Source organism: Solanum lycopersicum, chromosome 6, assembly GCF_036512215.1.
Source record: "Solanum lycopersicum chromosome 6, SLM_r2.1".
NCBI classification, from domain to species: Eukaryota; Viridiplantae; Streptophyta; class Magnoliopsida; order Solanales; family Solanaceae; genus Solanum; species Solanum lycopersicum.
Genome location: NC_090805.1, coordinates 40,904,151 through 40,928,482, shown reverse-complemented (window position 1 = coordinate 40,928,482; position 24,332 = coordinate 40,904,151). Strand labels below are relative to the sequence as shown.

Genomic DNA, 24,332 nt, shown 5'->3' with positions numbered 1-24,332 from the left:
CCATTTTTGGGTGATCCGGAATTCGACGTAAAAAATGTCAAATTTTTTCATAGACGTCTGTCAAGACCTTTTCTATGCATACGGTTGGCCATTATGGCTTGTCCGACCCATTTGGAAGTTCAAACGAGCCCCGAAGCAAGCATACCTCTCATTTCGACGATTTTCGTGTGCTATAGCACACCATTTTTTGGGTGATCCGGATTCCGACGTCAAAAATGCCAAATTTTTTCGTGGACATCCTTCAATACCTTGTCTATGCATACGGTTGGCCATCACGGCATGTCCGACCCATTTTGAAGGTCAAACGAGCCCCGAAGCGAGCATACTACTCATTTCGACGATTTTCGTGTACTATAGCACACCTTTTTTTGGGTGATCCGGATTTCGACGTCAAAAATGCCAAATTTTTTCGTGGACGTCCGTCAAGACCTTGTCTATGCATACGGTTGGCCATCACGGCTTGTCCGACCCATTTGGAAGGTCAAACAAGCCCGAAGCGAGCATACCCTTCATTTCGATGATTTTCGTGTGCTATAGCACACCATATTTTGGGTGATCCAGATTTCGATGTCAAAAATGCCAAATTTTTTCATGGACATCCGTCAAGACCTTGTCTGTGCATACGGTTGGCCATCACGGCTTGTCCGACACATTTGGAAGTTCAAACGAGCCCTGAAGCAAGCATACCCCTCATTTCGATGATTTTCGTGTGCTATAGCACACCATTTTTTGGGTGATCCAGAATTCGACGTCAAAAATGCTAAATTTTTTCGTGGACGTCCGTCAAGAACTTTTCTATGCATACGGTTGGCCATCACGGCTTGTCCGACCCATTTGGAAGGTCAAACGAACCCCGAAGCGAGCATACCCCTCATTTCGACGATTTTCGTGTGCTATAGCACACCATTTTTTGGGTGATCCGGATTCCGACGTCAAAAATGCATAATTTTATCGTGGACGTCCGTCAAGAACTTGTCTATGCATACGGTTGGCCATCACGGCTTGTCCGACCCATTTGGAAGGTCAAACGAGCCCCGAAGCGAGCATACCCCTCATTTCGATGATTTTCGTGTGCTATAGCATACCATTTTTTGGGTTATCCGGATTCCGACGTCAAAAATGCCAAATTTTTTGGTGGACGTCCGTCAAGACCTTGTCTATGCATACGGTTGGCCATCACGACTTGTACGACCCATTTGGAAGGTCAAACGATCCCCGAAGCGAGCATACCCCTCATTTCGATTGTAGACACGTAATTTTGACCGAATTTAAATTTAACACCAATATTTAAAGCATAAATAATTTTATCAATTTAAATTAAATATATTTTGACTTTTTTTTTTTATTTTCATTAAGTTTATTTAAAAGATATAAAAATAAACAACATAAATATAATTTTTATTAAAAAAATTTATTTTTGATTGTTAAAAAAAATAATAGTAAATATATATATATATATATATATATATATATATATAATCCCTTAAGCTTTTATTTATTTAAAGAAATTATATAATTATCATTTTATATATATATAAAAAAAATTTAAAAAAAGGGGAAAGGACCCACGATCCACTCCCTAATCCCCACTTCCCCACTCACACCCCACGTACACCTGCACACACTACACAAAACATATAAAAAAAATATCAGAAAGGTAAAGGGACGGGAAAAAAAGAAAAATTAAAAAAGAAAAAGAGGTTAAAAAAAAGAGGGAAATCAACAAACAGAAATAGATCAGAGAGGGAGGAAAGTTTCAAAAAAAAAAGACTCACACAAGAAAAAAAAAGAAAGAGGAAATCAACAAACGGAAAAGAACAAAAAGGAGAAAAACACACGAGAGAAAAAGATAAGAAGAGAAAGAAAGAAAAAGAGGAAAAAAAATCTGTAAGTAAAAAAAAAAGGAGAAGAAACAACAAAGAATTTTTTTTTCCGAAGAACACACGCACAAAGAAACCAAAGGTTGAAGTTGAGGTTTACTTTCGCGGTTCCTTATTCGCATTGTTTTCTTTTGGTGAAATAATTTCCACAAGAGGTAATACTAATTTAATTTTGTATTAGTTTTATGTCATGATAATGCGAGAATGAATTGCAATATATATTAAAGTTGTTAAATTTCGCGTATGTTTAAACCATTAATATTTATTCATGTTATTGTATGAAGTATGTTCAAACGTTCATATCAGTTTTATGTTTAGATCCTTGGTATAATTATATTTAGTGTGAAATTATTATATCAAACCATGATTTATTTTATATTTAAATAACCTATTGTTTATTTTATATTTAAGTAAAATTATTGTCTAAGTCATGTAATTTTTAATAACCTATAGTTTATTTTATATTTCCGTGTGCTATAGCAAACCATTTTTTGGGTGATCCGGATTCCGACGTAAAAAATGCCACATTTTTTTGTGGACGTCCTTCAAGACCTTGTCTATGCATCCGGTTGGCCATCACGGCCCGTCCAACCCATTTAGAAGGTCAAACGAGCCCCGAAGCGAGCATACCCCTCATTTTGACGATTTTCGTGTGCTATAGCAAACCATTTTTTGGGTGATCCGGATTCCAACGTCAAAAATGCCAAATTTTTTTATGGACGTCCATCAAGACCTTGTCTATGCATCCGTTTGGCCATCACTACCCGTCCGACCCATTTGGAAGGTCAAACGAGCCCTGAAGCGACCATACCCGTCATTTCGACAATTATCGTGTGCTATAGCAAACCATTTTTTGGGTGATCCGGATTCCGACGTCAAAAATGTCAAATTTTTTTGTGGACGTCCGTCAAGACCTTGTCTATGTATCCGGTTTGCCATCACGGCCCGTCCGACCCATTTGGAAGGTGAAACGAGCCCCGAAGCGAGCATACCCCTCATTTCGATGATTTTCGTGTGCTATAGCAAACCATTTTTTGGGTGATCCGGATTCCGACTTTAAAAATGCCAAATTTTTTTGTGGACGTCCGTCAAGACCTTGTCTATGCATCCGGTTGGCCATCACGGCCCGTCAGACCCATTTTGAAGGTCAAACGAGCCCCAAAGCGAGCATACCCCTAATTTTGATGATTTTCGTGTGCTATAGCAAACAATTTTTTGGGTGATCCGGATTCCGACGTGAAAAATGCCAAATTTTTTGATGGACGTCCATCAAGACCTTGTCTATGCATCCGTTTGGCCATCACTGCCCGTCCGACCCATTTGGAAGGTCAAACGAGCCCCGAAGCGAGCATACCCGTCATTTCGATAATTTTCGTGTGCTATAGCAAACCATTTTTTGGGTGATCCGGATTCCGACGTCAAAAATGCCAAATTTTTTTGTGGACGTCCATAAAGACCTTGTTTATTCATTCGGTTGGCCATCAAGGACCGTCCGACCCATTTGGAAGGTCAAACGAGCCCCGAAGTGAGCATACCCCTCATTTCGACGATTTTCGTGTGGTATAGCAAACCATTTTTTGGGTGATCCGAATTTCGTCGTCAAAAATGCCAAATTTTTTTGTGGACGTCCGTCAAGACCTTTTATATGCATCCGGTTGGCCATCACGGCCCTTCCGACCCATTTGGAAGGTCAAACGAGCTCCGAAGCGAGCATACCCCTCATTTCGATGATTTTTGTGTGCTATAGCAATCATTTTTCGGGTGATCCAGATTCCGACGTCAAAAATGCCAAATTTTTTTGTGGACGTCCGCCAAGACCTTGTCTATGCATCCGATTGGCCATCACGGCCCGTCCAACCTATTTGGAAGGTCAAACGAGCCCCAAAGCGAGCATACCCCTCATTTCGACGATTTTCGTGTGATATAGCAAACCATTTTTTGGGTGATCCAGATTTCGACATTAAAAATGCCAAATTATTTTGTGGACGTCCGTCAAGACCTTATCTATGCATCCGGATGGCCATCACGGCCCTTCCAACCCATTTGGAAGGTCAAACGAGCCCTGAAGCGAGCATACCCCTCATTTCGACGATTTTCGTGTGCTATAGCAAATCATCTTTTGGGTGATCCTGATTCCGACGTCAAAAATGCCAAATTTTTTTTTGGACGTCCATCAAGACCTTGCTTATGCATCCGGTTGGCCATCACGGCCCGTCCGACCAATTTGGAAGGTCAAACGAGCCCCGAAGCGAGCATACCCCTCATTTCGACGATTTTTGTGCGCTATAGCAAACTATTTTTTGGGTGATTCGGATTCCGACGTCAAAAATGCCAAATTTTTTGTTGACGTCTATCAAGACCTTGTATATGCATCCGGTTGGCCATCACGGCCCGTCTGACCCATTTGGAAGGTCAAACGAGCCCCGAAGCGAGCATACCTCTCATTTCGACGATTTTCGTGTGCTATAGCAAACCGTTTTTTGGGTGATCCGGATTCCGACATCAAAAATGCCAAATTTTTTTGTGGACGTCCGTCAAGACCTTGTATATGCATCTGGTTGGCCATCGCGGCCCGTCCGACCCATTTGGAAGGTCAAACGAGCCCCAAAGCGAGCATACCCCTCATTTCGATAATTTTCGTGTGCTATAGCAAACCATTTTTTGGGTGATCCGAATTCCAATGTCAAAAATGCCAAATTTTTTTGTGGACGTCCGTCAAGACCTTGTCTATGCATCCGGTTGGCCATCACTGCCCGTCCAACCCATTTGGAAGGTCAAACGAGCCCCGAAGCGAGCATACCCCTCATTTCGATGATTGTCGTGTGCTATAGCAAATTATTTTTTGGGTGATCCGGATTCCGACGTCAAAAATGCCAAAAAATTTTTGGACGTCCGTCAAGACCTTGTCTATGCATCCGGTTGGAGATCACGGCCCGTCCGACCCATTTGGAAGATCAAACGAGCCTCGAAGCGAGCATACCGCTCATTTCAACGATTTTCGTGTGCTATAACTAATCATTTTTTGGGTTATCCAGATTCCGACGTAAAAAATGCCAAATTTTTTTGTGGACGTCCTTCAAGACCTTTTCTATGCAGACGGTTGGCCCTCACGGCACGACCAACCCATTTTGAAGGTCAAACGAGCCCTGAAGCAAGCATACCCCTCATTTCGACGATTTTCATGTGCTATAGCAAATCATTTTTTGGGTGATCCGGATTCCGACGTCAAAAATGCCAATTTTTTTTGTGGATGTCCTTCAAGACCTTGTCTATACAGCCGATTGGCCCTCATGTCCAGTCCGACCCATTTTGAAGTCAAACGAGCCCCGAAGCGAGTATACCCCTCATTTCGACGATTTTCGTGTGCTATAGCAAATCATTTTTTGGGTGATCCGGATTCCGACGTAAAAAATGCCAAATTTTCTTGTGGACGTCCGTCAAGACCTTGTCTATGTAGTCGGTTGGCCCTCACGGCCAGTCCGGCCCATTTTGAATGTCAAACGAGCAGACCAGGGTTTGAATCCTACTACAACTTGTTTTTATTATTTTTATTTTAAGTTTAGCTTAGACCTCATATTTGAGCTATGTTTATATTGATTCACCCAAAATCTTCGAATCTTAGGTTCTCCTCTACTACTTAATCACCGTCAAACTTTTAATTATTTCAAATGAAATTTAATTAATAGACAATTGCACCATCAAGATAAAACTTTCAATTATGTTGGAACTTCATTGATACAATTTCATCACCAATTATTCTTGGATAATTAATTCCGTTTCAACTTTTCTAATACAATTTTTAGCTTACCAAACCTTAAAACTTAGGCCCGTTTAGCTATAGATTTCTCAAATAATATTTAGGAAATTTTTTTGCAAATATTGTTTGTCCATACACTTTGTTATTATTTGGCAAATATTTCAAATTCCCAAATACTAGTTTTTTCTAGAACTGCTAATATGGGCTAGCCCAATCCATACGGGCTAACTCATACATGCTTCAACATTTAACGAGTCAGGCGGGGCTAACCCATTTTTGGTGTAGGCCAGAAAACGGCCGGCCTAACCCACAAGTACGTGGGCCACAGGCTTGCCGGACCAGTCCACTTTTTAAAAAATTATATTATTTTTAGAATTATTATATTAAATTTTAAATTATATTTTAAAATATTATCATAAATATCGACAAAACAATATGACATGATGTTAATGTTACTACTTTTTAATCAATTTCACAAATAAAATTATCTTTATAATATTTATTAAGTTTTTTTCTAGTTAAAGTATAAATATCTAAATAACCTGGAGATTCTAGGTAGATTTTTTACATTTTACTTTTATAGTATACTATTTCCCTGATTTATTTTTACTTGTTACTGTTTGACTTTGAAGCATTCATTAAGAAAATAATTACTGAAAATATATATTATCAAAAATGTAAATATAACCAACAAAAAAGAGTAGGTATCAATAAAATTAAATAGGGGCATATATTAAAACAAAATTTAAGTACGTAATAGAATAATAATTGTCATGATGTGTGAGCTGATGGTGAACTGAATATAACCTAATTGTTTTGAGTTTGGTTTCTCTTTAATTTTAAATTTTAATATTATGTTATATGTTTTAATTAATTTTTATTGGCCCAGGGGGCGGCCTTATCAATATTTCTCAAGCCCCACAAATCAACAGGGTTATTCAGGCCGGGCTAAAAAGCCCTTTTCTCAAATGAGATCCAAAAATCGTAATCCAACCCTATTAAATCCCGAGTTAGGCCAGGCTGGCCCAACAGGCCTAACCCATATTGACGGCTCTAGTTTTTTCTAGTTTTTGGGCAAAATCTCATTATTTGGGATCTTTTAAAAATTGAAATTTTAGCCCAAACTTTTATCTCTTATAAAAACACCCTCTCTATTGTTGCTTACGTTGTATTACATAATTTTTTACGTTAATTCCAAAGTAGTGATGAAATATTTGATGAATGTTAAATGATAATATGGTTATTGATGAAAATGATGACCAATCGGCTCAAGATAACAAAGTCATGTGTTTTGTCAATTTCACGATGTATGAAATGATGCTTGTTGCACTCACTCCAAATTACCACATTGCTCTAGTGTCATGGACACTATTTGTTATTGTTGTAGCAAAGATCCAATTGACTTGTAATACAAACTTATGGTTAGTTTTTATATTTTTAAAACTTATGGGTATAAATCATAATTTCTCTAAAAAAGTGAAATATATTTCTCAAATACTATGGCCAAACATATGGTGAAATTTCACCCAAATAATATTTCTCGGGAATATTTGGAAATCTATGACCAAAATACTAGCTTAAAAAGGACTATTTGGGTAAAAGATTAAGGGGTCATTTGGTACAAAGATTAATAATGTATAGATTAGTAATGCATTGATTAATAGTACAGTGATTAATAATGCAAGCTTTATTTTTATCAAGTGCTTAGTTCATTGTTTTCCACTTCATCTTGTGTTTGGATTAAAACTTTATAAAAAAACTTCTTTTCAGTTATACCCTTGAATTATTATGTAATTAGGTTAAAGTAAATAATTACATGACAATATTAGTTTTTATTTCTTTTAACTAGATATGAGAAGAACAATTTTGTTGTCATGTTTGCATTTTCTTCACATAAATTATTTGAGGATAAATAATTATCATCTTAGTGAATTGATCACTTACAAAATATCAATTTTCAATTTAAAAATGATAAACTATCAACTGTTAAAATTAAAAAGACGGTAAACAATAGTAAAATTGAATAAATCATCTACGTTTACATATAAAAAATACAAATTGTAATTTTAATATGTATGCAATTTTATAAATTGTTCAAAATATAAATAATTAAAAATATTAAACCAAGAAAATAAATAAAGTGCTTAAAATGATTTGAGTGATATTTATCCCATGGTAGTTTAGACTATGTATTACTAATCCCTCCAAATAAAAGGTATTAGACAACATCTTATAATACCGTATTGAGAGATATAACTAACCCATGAATTAATTATATATAGATTCAAATTTCTACGAAACTTAGTATTAAATAATACCATACATAAATGCAATTCCGTTAGATATGCAAACTTCCGTCTAGATCCGTTAGTCGAGGATTAGAAGTGCACAACACTTAAAACTTGTGGAGCTATTTGGGCCAAAAACTCGTATAGTAAGAAACAGCAAATCCAAATTTAGGCAAAGTTTTCTGAGCTGCGGATTCGCCCTTCTTCCATTCTTTCTGCGGCGAATTCTTATTGTAAGTTCCATTTCCGACTGTAACTTCAACCTTTTTTCCGATGAACTTTTAACGACGAACTACAAAATGCGAATCGAAGAAATGTTTTGCTTTAGCTCCGACTTGTATTTGTGAATTTTATGAGAATGTGTATTTTCTTTTATTTGCTTCCATGTGATCATAGCTCCTAAGTTGTGTACTACTCTGCCTTTTGAGTATTGGTTTTCTGTTTTTTAGAAACTTAAACTGTAGAGATTTGTTTTCATGTTTGGTGAGAGCATAGACTGTTTGTGGCAAAGTCAAAAGGTGTAATAATCTAGTTTTGAGAATTTTAGGAGTTGTATTTACTAGAGAAAAGGAGAAGGAGAATAAGAAGTGCTTATACTGCCGATATAAATTTTGAAACATACCAAATATAAGCATTTGAGATCAATTAATTAACATAGTGCCCAAAATCTAGGTCTGTCCATCTCAGTGGCCCTTAAGTTTATTGATAATACTTTAGGCTGAAGAAATACTGTGGAGAGGTGATTAGACTGGACATGACGCAACTTCAATTTACTGAGGACACGACGTTAGGTAGGAGGATATGGAGGTCGCGAATTAGGGTAGAAGGTAGATGAAGATTGTCTTGCTTCCTTGCGGGTAGGCTTGGTGGGTAGATAGTATTAGCATTATTCTTGTAGTTTCTTGTTCTTCAATTACTGCTACTACCTGTTGTTTCTTGTGCTTTGTTTATCACATTATTCTACTTTTTTTTTTGTCTGTTACGCATTCTCTGTTATTTGTTATATCTTATTTTCTATGCCTTGTTCTACCTCTGTATTGTTTTTTTTTTCAAATTGCCTTGTTATGTGTTGCTTGAGCTGTAGGTCTTCCGGAAACTCTCTCTATCTCCATGAGGTAGGGGATAAGGTCTGCATACACTTCACCCTTCCCAGACCCCAATTATGGGAATAACATTGGGTAAGTTGGTGTTGTAATATCTCGAATAATATTTTTTTTGGGTGTTATTTGCAGAGAGTGGACGTGTAGAAAAGATCTCCACAAAGACGAAATGGGTCATACTAAGGAGCAATTGCTTGTCCGTTTACAGGTTCCATCTGCATCTACAGATCTCCAGTTGTTTTAGTATGTATTGGAAATGTTAATTCCAAGTCAAGAGGGTCTTATTCAAAAATAGTGTTAAAGTTGTTGCAAAGTGCTAATAGCTTATCTTATCTTTTGTTGATAACTTGAATATGTTGTCATTTCTAGCATCCTTGAGGATGGGATGTTATGCCAGCAAGAATTCTACTGTAATTAATCAATATTTTTGTGTTCTTTTTAGGAGCTTCAAATTGATTTCACCAAACATGAACACCCAGTTGTTTTGACAGTTGAAGCACAGGTGAGTAAATATGTTGAATCCCTGTTAATTGTTCTTCCATTTTGATTAACAATTTACAGCTTTAAGTTCTCATTCACTCAGGCAAAGCATGTTGGGCATCTGAATGGGGCATTGAGTAAAAACCTATTCTTGAAGGTATGACAGACTAAATGTGGAAATATTTGTATGTTAGCTTGTTTTAATTCAAAAGAAGTTGCTAACTCCAACTTAAATCCACCCAAGCTCTTGTGCTAAAATATAATATGCACACCTTATTTCTGATGCAGGATAAGAAACACAGGTTCTATGTTGTTTCTGCAATGGCAAAAACCAATGTAGATTTGAAAGGTATCGATTCTTTAGTTTCCATTACTTCGGGACAATGTCATAATATTTCTCTTATATGAGTGATGTGCATAGGAACAGAATACCAATGATCATATTTTGTGTATTAGTAGAGACTGCTGCTGTACTACATGCCATATCTCCATTTTATGTAAATCTGAATTATTTCGTTTTAACGTATGCATACATTCTGTTGAAACTGAGCAGTTTTGTCTCAGAGGCTTGGTTTGGGAAAAGGAGGGTTAAGAATGGCTCCTGAAGAAGCACTTGGAGAAGTACTTCAGGTATGTGTTTGTGTGCTGTTTCTCGCCCCTTCCTCTGGTTTTCTGGGTTTTCTTATATCTTACTGTTAGGGTGTAGACCCTGTTTTGAGTTTTGTACAAGTGCTACATGCCATCAGAAACGAAGCACTATTATCCTATATTAAAGTTGCTTTTGAAGATGGAAACTTTTGCCATTTTAAACGAGTCAACTTGAACAGAATAGAAGGAAAATGGGTCAACTATGTTTTGGAAAAGGGAGGATAAACTTATCTTTAACCTTATATCTTATACTCTAGACTCAAGACTTACATGATACCTTAGTCCACTTTTATACTGAGTCCCTATCACATAGGTGGTGTAACTGAACATGGCATGCTAAATTTGAGGTTATTCAGGCATCCTCCTTTCCGAAGTGCTTGAAGGTGTGCAAACTGAAATGCATTGATTATCCTTTTAGGGATTTTTTTAGAAATTGTATTGCTTTTTCAACCAGAATTTTTCTCATGGTAAATCACTCAATGGCTGAGGTCAATGAAGAAATTATCTGGCTAGTAATAAACTGAAATTTTAGTGTTTGAATTTTTCTGTCTAATCCTTTTGTATTTAACTCTAACAAGTACTGCAATGCAATTGCATTATAAAAGTTATTTCCTACTTGAAATTTTCATATATTCGTTCTTGAAAATCTTTGACAGTAAGAAACCATGGATGGTAAGAACCTCCTTAATGACAGATAGCTCCCTGTCTTTCAATATCTGGTCCTTAATGAAAGATAGTTCCTCACTTCCTTGCCTTTTAATATCTGTTTTCTAGATGCTGAGTTAGTTTTCAATCTTGTAGAGGCAATATTGTTTAAATCTGGTGATGTTCTTCTGCAACAAACTTATAGGATATTCTTTGAAGTGGAATTTTTTTTCTTTAACAAGCAACTTATAGATTACTGGCTTGAATGAAATGTATGCTGTGGAAATCTCAGAATCATTCCTCTATATCTTTTGCTGACAGCTTAAATTTTTCGGGCAAGCCCTTCTAATGTTTTTTTGTTCATTATTATGTAAGGTGCCGCTTGGCTGTGTCACCCCTTTTGCACTTGTAAATGAATCAGCAAGGTACTCATTTCACTATTTTCTTAAGCTACATTAAAATTTCTGATGTTCTCCACGATCCTTTGTCAACGGTTCTTAAGATGATAACTTGGTCTACTTTTCCCAAGGTGTGTTTCCTTGTTATTGGATCAGGGATTTAAAACACAGGAATGCTGCTTCTTCCACCCACTCTCAAATGATACAACAATTGGTAAGAGGGTCCACTTTGTAGTAGATTTTCACTTTCATTATCCTCATATTCTTCGAGGACTTTTTAGCTAAACAAATAGTTTTTTTCTTCAAGATTCTTAAATCTCCTGAAGTCCCATATTTAAAGTAAGTATACATTGCAAAACAATGTACTCCAAAACCATGAGCATAAGTATAAGAAAGTGATACAGATGCTATCAAAGTACTTTGAAACTCAACTTATTAGTAATTTAATGTATTGAAGAGAAAGAAACAAAATGTGGTTGTCAAATCTAGTGTAGGAGAAGAATATTGAGTCATCGCGATGGCTACTATCGAGCCATGATGATGGCCTCTTTGGAACTTATATGGAACATACAACTACTCAAAGAATAAAGTTTGCAAATATTGATCATCTGAAAGTCGTGTGTGACAATTAGAAGGCACTTTATATTGCATCAAATCCAGTGTTTCGCGAGAGGACCAAGCTCATAGAAAGTGATTGTCACTCTGTCACAGAAAAGATTCTCAAGCTCCGTGCATAAGATTTCTGTAAAAAGGAGCATTAGATCGTATAAGATGTATATAGAGTTCCAGCATGTATTGGTATACATTGAAAAGAGTGAATATAAAAGAGCCCAGACACAACACATTTTTCTAGATGCATTCTCTCAAACTTCTCTCTGTTTGTCTAATTTCTCTCACATAATTCCTTTTGTAAACTTAAGTAGGGTGATGTTGTAATTTGTCACTACATGTAATTTTCTAATATTAATGTCCTGAGAAATAAATTATGAGAAGTCACAACACTCACAAGTGGGTGTTCTTCAATCTTAAAAACTTATTTTGTATTGCACTTTAATTTCAAATATCAGAGTGTCTTTTACCTTTAACTAACCACATAAATTTTGATTATTACTAGCTTACTCTGATTTATTGCTTTGATCAACTGTAAAGTGATGTACATTACTCTTTAATACTCTTCAAGCCCTTGTTTATTTTGTGTCATTCCTTCAATTTACTTTTCATATTTACTTGGAGAATGATACCCTTCAATTTTGCTGCACGTGTTTATGAAAATCAATAGAGATTAGGAAATTAAAGTGGTTGATTATGCCTCCTATTGGTCATGACATTTTATTAGGAAGTATTGAAATATTAATGAGATACAAATTTGCTCTCTTTTTCCAGAACTAGAATATTGGGGATTATCAATTTGAGCTTAATACAGAATTCTGCATTACATGTTTGACTGTCTGGTTCTGATTATGTAACTGAGATACTTCTTGCAGCTCTTAATGCTCGTGGTCTCGATAAGTTTCTGAGTTCCATAGGAAAACAATCAGTCTATGTGGACCTTGAGGTGATCTTTTATCTAGTTGCTTGGCTGAATTCATACGCTTGATCACTGAATCTTCTGAAAAATAATTTTGCTCCTGTTTCTTACGTAACTCTTTTTCCTCACTTTGAAGGCTAATCCTCCAGTAGGAAAGGATCAACCTCCTGATCTAGCGTCTCTTGTTCCATCTGATGCAATTTCCATACCAGGTCAACCTGACAAAGCAGCTCCTTCGCTAGTTTCTGACATGAGTCATGCCCCTGTCAATAACAAGTCAACTGGAGTTTCAGGTAAACTTTTGGCGATGTTAATGCTTTACTGATTGCACTGTTGCATCTGAACAAGATTTATGCACCTTATAATATATTGATGGTCAGCATTGTCCTTTTCTTCACTCTATCTAGGGAGAATCCAAACCTCCAAGAAATTAGATTCACTATATTCCTTTCTAGCCATATAGTCCATGATGCACAAGGAATGGTCATCCAGATCTGCTTCAAGCATCTTCAAACCCTCTAATTCTGCCAAATTCCAGTAAAGAGGGGAGGTTTGAATTTTTGAGCTTTTCACTTGAAGATTAATTTCAAAACGTTGATAAGACCATTGAGGCGTCTATCTATTGGTTTCCTTTTTACGTGACAATGGTCGTTCTTGATAGTGTATGTGGTTGTATTCCAACTAGAAATTTCTGAGAAACCAAAGGATCATTTGAAGTGGTTTAATATAAGTTCAACCATGAATTGGTGCCAAGGATCCACACGGTTATTTTTTATTATGCGTTCAGCTTATCTTGTTGGATTTCATTTTGGATTTTAATGTGGTTGCGGAAAACGTAAAGGAAACTGACGTCAATATTTCTTTGTTACTCAAATAGCTAAAGCAGTTAAGCCGTCAACTGATGTGCGGAAGGAGAAACTATCAAATGGAGTTAGCTTATCAACCTCGTTTGCTGATCCTGAAAAATATGTAGAAGACTTTATAGAGAGAACATCATCTCTTGTTCTTTCAGAGGTAAGTTAGTGAAACACTTTTTGCTCATAACTAAATATTTTTTGTGATGATTTGACAAATGTTACACCCAGTTAAAACTTATATCCAAATCAAATCCAGATAACGGAGGAGAATGTGAAGCAATATGGTGAGAAACTTGGTGAAAACATATCAAATACAATTAGGAAAAGACTTGCAATGGAGCTAAAGAGCACAGCTGTGAGTACCTACTTCCTCTTTTCTGAACGCATGTGATGAAATATAGTATGATCTCAAATTTTATATTTAAGCATCAATGGACACATATCTTAAGATAAAGCGGTAGGAGAGCCTATCCAAACAGAATTTATTTTGCTTTTGACATATATATTAGTCAAACAGAGGTCATAATGTTATAGTAGTAGTATTCTATCATAACGTAATGTGATAGTTTGGTGTTTGGGATTTTGCTGTATACTTCTTAAAGCAACGACAAGTTTGGATAGGATTGGTTTGGTTTTGTTTGAAAAAAAATTCATGCTCATCCCCATTTTCCTGGAAAAACTAAAAGTGAAAAAAGTCGAGTTCCTTCAAGTAGATGCTATTTTCACCATAGCTTTTTGTTTGTGCAGACAATGTTCAAGAACACTGCGTATTCTGAAGGTTTTTCTGCTGGTACTCGCCAACAAGCAAAGCGTCTTTAAAATATGTTATTTGTCTTCCATTTTCTTGTATCCAATTAAAACTTGATGCCATGATCTTATTCAAGTTATGACCACAATGCTAAGAGCAATTTGCTCCTTATACTTTTGAGCAAAATTGAAACATGTTTCATCGGAGAAATACATGTTTTCTTTTTAAAAAAATTACTTGCAAGTAAGTTTTTTACGGACGTTAAATTTCTCACTCTTACTTTCTTTTGATTTGACTAACATATCAATATTATTAGGTCCTTCCACATCAAAACATTATATCTCATATTCAATTTATTATTTGAATAAAAGCATGATGTCTTAAATACACTATCACGTGAGATATGTATGTATTCTAGTTGTAACAAGAGTTTTTGGGTTTGTAACTTGTATATTCTCTTGTTACTGTTTCAACGTATCTTTATCATGTATGTAGAATCATAAGAACACAAAAATAGTAATACACGTAAAAAATCATTAAGTAACATATATCAATAAAATATCATGATATGCCATAATCAAGCAATAAACACAACTTTTCACTTAATCAATGAAAATTATGGTTTAAAAAAAGAGAATGATAGTCCCAAAAAAGATAAGAGGAAGTTGTTCGAATGGTAAAAGATAAATATTCTTATTCAAGTCACTAAGAATTTTTTTTTTAAAAAAAAAACGAACTTATAGATGGTCATGTAGGAAGAAAAAAAATACTACATTATGTTATTTCATCTTCAAATAGTTATCTGCACTGAAATCTTTTTTTTAAAAAAATAGTACAAAAATTGTGATATAAAACAATTCCTGAATAGATAAATCTAAGACTCAAAAGTTTTACAAAACTTAGGATAAACAATTTTGTATATTTAATTCTTAGATGATTATTCTTTTTCCCATAGCCAAACGACCCAGCTTGTTTCGATCACTAGTCAAATTATATATTCACAAAAATTATAACTGGAAAGGACGACTAAATACAACGTAGAATATCAATTGGTATCTCTAACATGTGTTAGACATAGGCATGTGAAAGTGAAACACTCTTGCCACATTTTGTTGAAAATAAACATTAAACATTATTATATATTATCCTGATATATTATTATATATAAAAGGAGATTATATCTTGCTATATCCTATCTGGATGTATTATATTTGTTGCTACATGATGATACATTTTATATTATAGAAAGCATTAAAATTACATGTACATGTGTTCACAAATCAGCCTAGTATTCTTTAAAGAATTATTTAAGTTTTGAAATATGAGTTCCTTCATCTAACCTCATTTTAATTTAGTTTTTATTGACTTAGAAACTAATTATTCGAAAAATATTGAATAGCTCAATTAATTAGCTATCTGAATTTTCATTTGACGAGAGTTCTATTTCTTCTTATCTTATAACCTCCTTCTTTTCCCCTACCCCTAATTATCTTTTTTATATGCATATAAAAAGACATAATTATCCAAAACAAAGATTACTAGTAATTATTAGTTTTTTTTTGCTGAATATAATAATTATGAGTTTTGAGTGATGATGGAGTCGTGAAAATCAAGCTAGGTGTATTTTATTGTTACTTCTTTTGCTTCCATAAAAAAGATTTTATTTTAGGTGACATTCATGTATAGTCCCTATAATTTTTAGCGATAGATAATGTTTAAATTTCAAACTTATACAATTAAAAATGTAAATAAAATGATCCGAAGAATGATTATCCCATTAAAGTGAAAAATAAAATAAAAATTAATAAAAAATACAATTTACTATACTATGTAGACATGTAATTATGTTTCTACCTAACTCTTACCTTCTCCAACCATTATTTTGAAACTCTCACATTCTATAAAAGAAAGTCAAAGAAAAAAGAGTTACAATTAAGAAGAGAAGTGTTAAAAAGTACTTTCTCTCTTATATTTAGATTTAGGTGACACAATTTAACTCGATATAGTCATAAAAATTAAAAAAATAATTGAAATTTATAATTTATATCATAAATAATTTCATTAGAGAAACAAAACTCAAAGTTAAACGGTTTATATTTATAGAAAAATAATGTTCTATCTAAAAAAATATAACATAAATTAAGACCGATAAAATACAAAGTATTTGTGTGTGTAGGATAGGACTGATCACTTCTTAATCTTGTTTAATTTGCACATCTTGATATGGTTGGAGAAATAACATACCCCAAAAGAAATTTGACTTCCAAATAACATATAAAATATTTGATAAAGGAAGTAAAGTTTTTCACTTTTTTGATATTTTGGAAAAAAGCAGCAGCCTTAAAAGAACAAAGAGTTCCAAGAATCTATAATTGATATTTGAGAACACTACAAAAGGATAGCAATTGACACTCTCCCCTTTCCTTTAACATGACTTTATGTTGCTTTATTAATAAGAAGATTATAAATTAAAAACCAAAACGTTATTAATTTTTCAACTTTTATATTTTTCTATAAATAAATTAGAGTAACTGAATCAAATAATCAAAATATTTATAGTCAAATAAGCGTCTTGACTTGATATTTACACTAAATCAATAAACGCAATACACATGTATGATTTGATTGAAAGAGTGTATATACAAGTTATAATTGTTTGTCAACTAAAAGTTACAGCATTAAACTCAACCTCCAACAGGCATTTTGCCAGCCAGGGTGGCTTTGGAATATTCATTCAATACTTTGCATACAAGTAGTAGTACTAAATTTACATTTTATCAAACTTCAATTGTTAGTGTCACAAAATTTTCCATGTATCCTGTTTTGAACAGCTTTTATAGCAGCAACTCGAGCTGCAGTGGCAGCTCTGTTTGCTGCTATCACTGCCCTGTTCACTTGATCATCGACCCTACGTATGTTAATTGCATTCTCTGCTGCCTTTCTACTAGCCTGCATCACAAGTCAATGTTTGAGCGGTTGCATATGTTGATAGGGACTACACGAACTATATGAATCTTCGTTGATCAAGTTGGACTATAAATAAAGTTTACCTGAACAACTCGAAGGACGACATCAGTAAGTGGGGGCAATGGAGTATTGAGATTACCAGAGGCCCATTCACCACACCTTGTGTCACCATTTTTAAATTTGTACATTCCGTAACCTTGCTTGCGGCCTTCATGCCATGAACCTTCATAGCAATGCCCATTGGCAAAGTGATACACACCAAAACCATGAATCTTGTCACCGAAATATTCTCCTGCGTATCGATCCCCATTCCTGCACCAAATCCAGTGAAACACCAAGTTGCTTATGAAATACTATTCGTAATTGTTAAAACAATCAAGAACCAGAAAAATACAAGAACTTCACTAACCGCACTGCAAAGGGAAATTTCTTTTGAGAAAAATCCAAATATACATTATTAGTTTGGACTTGATTGATGCTAAGAAATTCACAAAATTCAACAGAAGGTAAACGAAAATCATCACCAGTTGATGAATACAATCGAATATCACATATATGACAGGATGAGAATCCTGGTCTCCTTGTAAGATTTGGATTTAATCTTTCTCCGTTTGAGCTAGCTTTTGAGGTGTGAGTTAAAGTCAGATCGTAACTAGTTTGACACTGATCTAAATCGAAATCCTAACAAAAAGACCCTAAGGATTCGAATTCTCAGATACGAACAACGATCTCCATGGCGAAGAAGTTAATTTTAAATTTACCTGAAATGGTAAGAGCCGAGGCCGTGTTTTATGCCACATTTGAATTCACCGATGTAACAGCTGCCATCGGAGCAGCTCTGGACCCCAATTCCGTGACTCTGTCCATTACACCATTCCCCACCATAGATATCTCCATTGAAGAATTTGTAAACTCCATAGCCATGCCTCAGTCCTTGTCTATACTGCCCTCTATATTTGCTACCTCTAGCCCAGCTTTCTACCCCATAACCATCGTACCTCCCGTCAATCCAGTCACCTTCATATCTACTGTTCATAGAATAAGTGTAGACCCCACTACCATTACACCTCCCCTTGTGAAACTCCCCTTCATACACGTCCCCGTTGCTGTATACCTCTACTCCTTCTCTCACTTTCCCCTTCTTCTCTTTCACATCTAATTTTCTCTCTCCGATGAACCATTGCACTTTAACGTGCTTATTAGACACTAAACCAAGTTTCCTTCCATACACATTACACGTCATCTTCAACCCATTATAACCCTGATGAATTGTACTCTTGTTCTTTCCGGCGAAGTAAAGCAAAATCGCAAAGAAAATCAGTACTAGAAGCAGATTCTCCGATATGGATCTGTCACCCCTGTTGAAGAAATAGAACAGAACGTATACAGAGAGCAAGAAAACCGCTATAACAGGAGCTACCCTGCCCGTACCATCACAGAAACGGGACGAAGCCGATCGAACCAGAGTAGCGCCGGTTCTGTGGGGCTTCTGTTCTTCAATATCCAGTTCATGATCATCTACGAATTCGTTAATTGAAGATACACTAAAGCTAGATGACCGGAGCATCGGAGATGATCGGAGAAGTGAAGAATGAGTCCTCGTAAGTTTCGCTTGGCTTCTCTGACCGTCCATTGTTAGCGAATTCACAACCGTTGGATCACTGTTACATCCTGTATCTTGATGATATCCTTATTACGAACTGAAATGGCGGCTTCATTACTCAGGCAGGTAAAGTGCGCAGGTTAAGCAGTTGAAAGTGCGCAGGTTAAGCAAGCTTTGAAGTAGCGGAAAACGAGACACAGAGAGAGCGTTGGTAGAGAGAGAAAAGAGATGATAGTGGACCGGGTTTAAAGTGAATTTGTGGAGCCACTTTGATTTAATTCAAGCCGTCGATGTATATTTTAAACGGCTTAATCCGAAGCCGCATATATTATTTTTTTTTCCTTTGGGCAGTTCCCTATTTTGACGGAATGATTTAGTCGTCGCATTTGTATGTAAAATACTTTATTTTCTAATACTTTTAGGACATTCCTCCTATTTTTTTAGACTTCAGTAATTTCATGATCTTAAAATTAAATATATTATTACATATAAATAAAAATAGGAGGAATGTCCTAAAAGACTTAAATATAGCATTTGAAATATTGAAGTATAATAAATAGAACGTATGAATTGATAATGAATAAGCACATAGTAGTAGTTAAAATGAGCGGTGTGTTTTCAAGCCAAAGGTGGAATTTACTCTAAAAAATTAAATATTCACTCTATTTTAAACTCTTCCCTAAAAATAAATTATATGAAAGATGCTGTTGTATTGCAATATGAAGTATCACATTCTTCATAAATAAATTTAAAATAACACATTGAATTTTTTTTTTATAAAAAGAATGAAACAAATGAAAATATAACATGAGTCACTTGTTTGTAATCTACAATTCCTTTTAATTAAAAGGAGATCCATTCTAATTTTGATTTTAACCTTTTAGAGAAAAATCTTAATATTTTTGAAAAAAAAATTAAATGATATTAATTAGTCTGAAATGACTAAGGGAGTATTTGATGTTCGGTATGAAGGATAAGAAATTTTTTAGTTTTCTGATTAAATAAATTTTCTCTAGAAAAATAAGTTCCTTAAACACTAGAGGAAATGACCTCCTTCCGAATCGGTGAAAGTAAAAAATTAAACAAGTTAAACAAATAACAATTCAAATTTTAGATTGGGTCTTTCACATCCTTCAATACACTTCGTAATCATCCTCATTCGCCACACCCATCCTCGTAGCCCCTATCCCCACTACCCACATCCTTACTCAATCCACACTCCATCTCTCACCATATTTTTCACGAAAAATACTTTTCTTCATATCAAACGCACTAAATTCTTTATTTTCTTCAATTAGCGTAAAAGAGGAGGAAGGAGGACCACTGGAACTAGTTGTCAAGATTTGATTAATTAGTCAAGCCAGCATTTTCACCTTTTTCATCAAAATTTGTTTTTTATTTGTCTTTTTGTTCAAACACTTCTAGTTTGAGTACAATTTTATGAAAAATAACTCAAATCAAACAGCATAATTAAAAAAATCACGAATTTTTTAACTAGTTCACTAGTCAATTTCAAGTGCCAATTTTTTTGTGTTAAGAGTTTTTTAATCTTTTGGTTAGAATATTTTTGTTCAAATTTTATTTAATGGCTAAATATCAACAAATGATCTAGAAATCGGTCATTCGAGTTAAATTTTACATAAAACCAAAATTAAATCCATTTATGATGGATTTTGCGGTTTCATGATTTATGGTACCATTTTTTAAAAACAAATTATTTAGGGAAAAAACAGTTAGCATTCAAAAAGATAAACTATTTATAAATGGTTATTTCCTTACTTTCATACGTTATATTTTTAACTATTAATTCATGTTTACTGTACTTTGATGGAATTAAAGAGGAAAAAGTTATGATTCAGTGAAATGTAGAGAATAGCAGAAGAAACGTATAATTCGGAAAGCCTTCTGCTAGCCCAAGATCGTTAACTAAGATCGGAAGATTCAACTAAAGAAAAGAAAGCTAGTAAGGAGAAAGAGTATTTAGGATAAAAGAACTTCGTTATAGAAGAAAACAATTTGATTTGGGTTTTTCCTGATTTCTTACAAATGCCTAATGTAACCCCTATTTATACTTGTATAAGGATCTTTCAGAAATTATTCTAGATACTTCTATAAGAAAAATCTAGATACTTTATCGTCTAACTATCTAATAAGAATCTAGATATTTCCATAATTTCATATAAATATCAACTTCTCTAGAACATCTATACAATTCCTAGACACATCATGTATTTAAGGTACTACTATACATAACTCTAGAAAATTCTACTAAATATCTAGAATTATTTGTACCTTCAAAAAATTATATTCAGTTTTTCACAAACACTACTTAATTACTCTTTAATACCATTAACGTATATAATATACTCATATGTATATACTTTGATGGCATTAAGAAAGAAGAGACATTAATACCATCAAAATACATATATGCTTGATGATATCAAGTATGAAGAAACATTCGTCGAGTCATGAGTGAGGGCATTTGCGTAAATAGCTTGGACAGTGGATCCAATCAAAATAAATATATTAAATTTGGTCTAATTTAAATAAATATATTACCTAATTGATCCAATTTGTGTAATTTTCTCAAATTATTTAACATGTGACCAGTATTTACAAACTTCAGACAAAAGGCCCATCGATTGCACAAGCTTTTCATCTTCAAAGCTTAGTTGTCGTACTTCACACCAAAGGACCACTTTTTTTCCAACTAAAAAGCACCTTAGAATAGGTACATGAATATATAAACCAAATGCAACCAAGATTTTTAATTTCTCAAAGTACAACCTTTACTAACGAGTTCAAGTAAGGAAAGCACTAATGGGAATCACACACGTCACATATGCAAATTTAATAATTTTTAACGAAATAAGATATTACGTTGGCTTTGCTGGAAAGTTCTATCGCATAGTTTGTTACATCAACTTCGAAAAGATAAGTTGTGTTGAAATTGATTAAGTTAACTGGAGTTTATAATTGCATAAAAGGAGTCAAAGTAATGATTGTGACACATAAGACACTTCTTCGACAATTCCCCTACATCGATATGATGTAAGATGAGAAGTTCTTTTCAAACCCTATTTGGTATTCAAAATCAGAGGGAAAACTAGCACAATGAAATACTTGTTATAAATGCAATCTTTTTTGGGATATAGAACACTTATTGAGACCTAAAGATGCGTGAAGTTTCATATTATATTCGCATATATTTGAAATTCAATTATATATGTTCAAACTTAATGAAAATATACTTGAAATTCAAGCATATATATCTTAACGTCACGTATAACTGTATGGAAAAATCAACTTCGAACAAATGTTTAAGGAAAAAGGTTGAAAGTTTTGGCCTGACTAATTAATTAAGGACAAACTTTATGCTAAAATATTTAAATCAAATTACGCATTTGTTGGCATTGTAGGTAGTTTTATTGAGGAATCGCTCAATAATTATTTGGACCATCTTACTTGATGATATTTTGATATGGCTAAACTTGCAAAAAAAAAATTATATATTGCAACTATCGAAATAATTATTTGCGCACTTGCCATTTGTGATTTAAAACCTGATTTCTAATTGAACTAGAAGATTTGAAGTTCAAAATTCAAAAGCTATACTAATCAAGATTATTATAATGGGTTTAATTAGAGATTAAAATCAATTTATAAACTTGGCAGATTAGTAACCCACTTTATTCATTAACTAAGGAATTTGGCCGCGCTTCGCACGGTCTTTGAAATAAATGATAAAGAATTACTTTTTTTAATTAATTATATGTTCTCAGTATGCCCAAACATAATATTATCACTATGTTTTTTAATTATATATTAATTATGAAGATCATTTGAGATGGCAATTGAAATAAGCTTGACAAATTTAACATGTATAATCTATTATAACGGTGTACCTTTTTTCTTGAGTATCTAAAAGTTATGTTGTGAAGTAACTGAAAATAATAATGAAACACGTCTACATGTCTTATTATTCTTTGTCATATTGATATGATAAAACTTCTTTAAATATCTCATTTTTTAATCAATCTTGTTCTTTTTCAAATATACAATTTAGATTTTATGATTTTTGCATAAATCACATCAATCGATATTTTAGAATTTTTAGTTGCAATTATATCAAAAGATAAATGTTATGTTGCACTTGTTAAATACGACTTTTTAGAAAATAATTAAAACGTTACGCTACTGATTATTAAGTCTTGATCTGTTCAACTTCGAATGAGAACATGATTTTTGTATCAACTCGCTTACTATATTTTTATTTATAAATATTTATATTCACAATTTTATTTTTTTTGATTTGATAATTATATTTTAATATACTTCAAAAGAGTTATAAAAATATGATTTTGATAGTATAAAGAATATAAGTATCTAATATTAAAATATATATGTGGAGTGCAATGTAAATACAAGTACCAAGGCAAAAAAGAACAGTTTTGACTCAAAAGTTTGCAACATCATCAATTATGGGATCAATATTTTCACTCATTAAATTTTGTTTACTTATTTCAATTCATGTAAAATAAAGCGTAAAAAAAAACTAAAAATGGGATAAAAAACAATAAATAAAATAATAAAAACACAAGTCATGATATTGGTTCATTAAATTACAAGTCTTTTTTTCAATTGTTATTTTTTATTTTGGCAAAAATATATTTTTCATCATAATTCTTTTCTTTTCTTTAAGGAATAAGTTGCAACACAAATTGAAAACTTGTGACATTGTATTGCATAATCTTAACCAAGTTATTTTAAAATTTAATTTTAATATTTTTTAAATTTTCTATTCTTTAATCTCCATTCTAATTCATGACCCCCTCCCCCTCTCTTTCTCTTTCTCCCTCTTTCTCTCTTTTTATATATATATATATATATATACCAAATAAATAATTATAAGTATACACATTTAAATTTGGGGGTTATAAAGAGTTATAGAGATTATGAAAATATAAATTATGAAGATAAAGAGATACATATTTCTTAGTTTAAGAAGGGAAAATTAATGAGATTAATTTTAGGAAATGATAAATTTAAAGTTCTAATTATTTGTGTAGGATTAGCTCCCCTTACCCATTTATTTACATGATAAAATGAAAAAGTAAAGGTTTTAACTAATGAAGAAACATAAAACGTGATAAACAACAAATTACAATAATGTAATGTATTCTTACAAAGTGATCGAGTTTGCTTATTCACAAAATATTATTATAAAAATTTAATACTAAAAATAAGATTTATTCATTTATTTTGTGATTGATTATTATAATTCATTTATTTTGTGATTGATTACTAATATGATAGACCACATCATATATTTTTAGGGGCAACAATATCCAGTAGATTTAAAAGAAATGTATCATAAGTAATATACTTTTAATTCAATCATGACAAAATTTAAAATATTAATTAGCTACA

General features: G+C 33.4%; 2 protein-coding genes across 3 annotated transcripts; one reads left to right on the top strand and one right to left on the bottom strand.

Moving 5' to 3' along the window:
* Positions 1-8,010: 8,010 nt before the first annotated feature.
* On the top strand, positions 8,011-14,662 carry LOC101258379 (uncharacterized). 2 transcript variants are annotated; one of them, XM_010324608.4, is made up of 14 exons: positions 8,066-8,158; positions 9,010-9,052; positions 9,158-9,233; positions 9,468-9,527; positions 9,609-9,662; positions 9,794-9,854; positions 10,059-10,135; positions 11,174-11,223; positions 11,328-11,410; positions 12,681-12,751; positions 12,861-13,017; positions 13,602-13,738; positions 13,838-13,936; positions 14,329-14,662. In XM_010324608.4, the coding sequence occupies exons 3-14, from the start codon at positions 9,195-9,197 to the stop codon at positions 14,398-14,400; spliced, it is 960 nt and encodes a 319-aa protein (XP_010322910.1). In that variant the 5' UTR covers positions 8,066-8,158; positions 9,010-9,052; positions 9,158-9,194; the 3' UTR covers positions 14,401-14,662. The 2 variants fall into 2 exon arrangements, with proteins under 2 accessions (XP_004242020.1, XP_010322910.1); XM_004241972.5 differs by lacking the exon at positions 9,010-9,052 and having other exon boundaries at positions 8,011-8,158.
* Positions 14,663-16,927: 2,265 nt separating this feature from the next.
* On the bottom strand, positions 16,928-19,474 carry LOC101258867 (uncharacterized). Its single transcript, XM_004241973.5, has 3 exons — positions 18,058-19,474; positions 17,380-17,608; positions 16,928-17,278 (listed from the first exon to the last, which is right to left on the bottom strand). The coding sequence occupies exons 1-3, from the start codon at positions 18,927-18,929 to the stop codon at positions 17,114-17,116; spliced, it is 1,266 nt and encodes a 421-aa protein (XP_004242021.1). The 5' UTR covers positions 18,930-19,474; the 3' UTR covers positions 16,928-17,113.
* Between the last annotated feature and the right edge of the window lie 4,858 nt (positions 19,475-24,332).

Excerpts from the sequence above, each read along its gene's own strand:
- LOC101258379 (XM_004241972.5), top strand. The coding sequence starts at position 9,195 with ATGGGTCATACTAAGGAGCAATTGCTTGTCCGTTTACAG. Across the intron at positions 9,663-9,793 it reads GTAAAAACCTATTCTTGAAG|GATAAGAAACACAGGTTCTA; the intron begins GTATGACAGACT and ends TTTCTGATGCAG. Across the intron at positions 12,752-12,860 it reads CAGTCTATGTGGACCTTGAG|GCTAATCCTCCAGTAGGAAA; the intron begins GTGATCTTTTAT and ends CTCACTTTGAAG.
- LOC101258867 (XM_004241973.5), bottom strand. The coding sequence starts at position 18,929 with ATGGACGGTCAGAGAAGCCAAGCGAAACTTACGAGGACTCATTCTTCA. Across the intron at positions 17,609-18,057 it reads CTCGGCTCTTACCATTTCAG|GAATGGGGATCGATACGCAG; the intron begins GTAAATTTAAAA and ends GATTTGGTGCAG. Across the intron at positions 17,279-17,379 it reads TCGTCCTTCGAGTTGTTCAG|GCTAGTAGAAAGGCAGCAGA; the intron begins GTAAACTTTATT and ends CTTGTGATGCAG.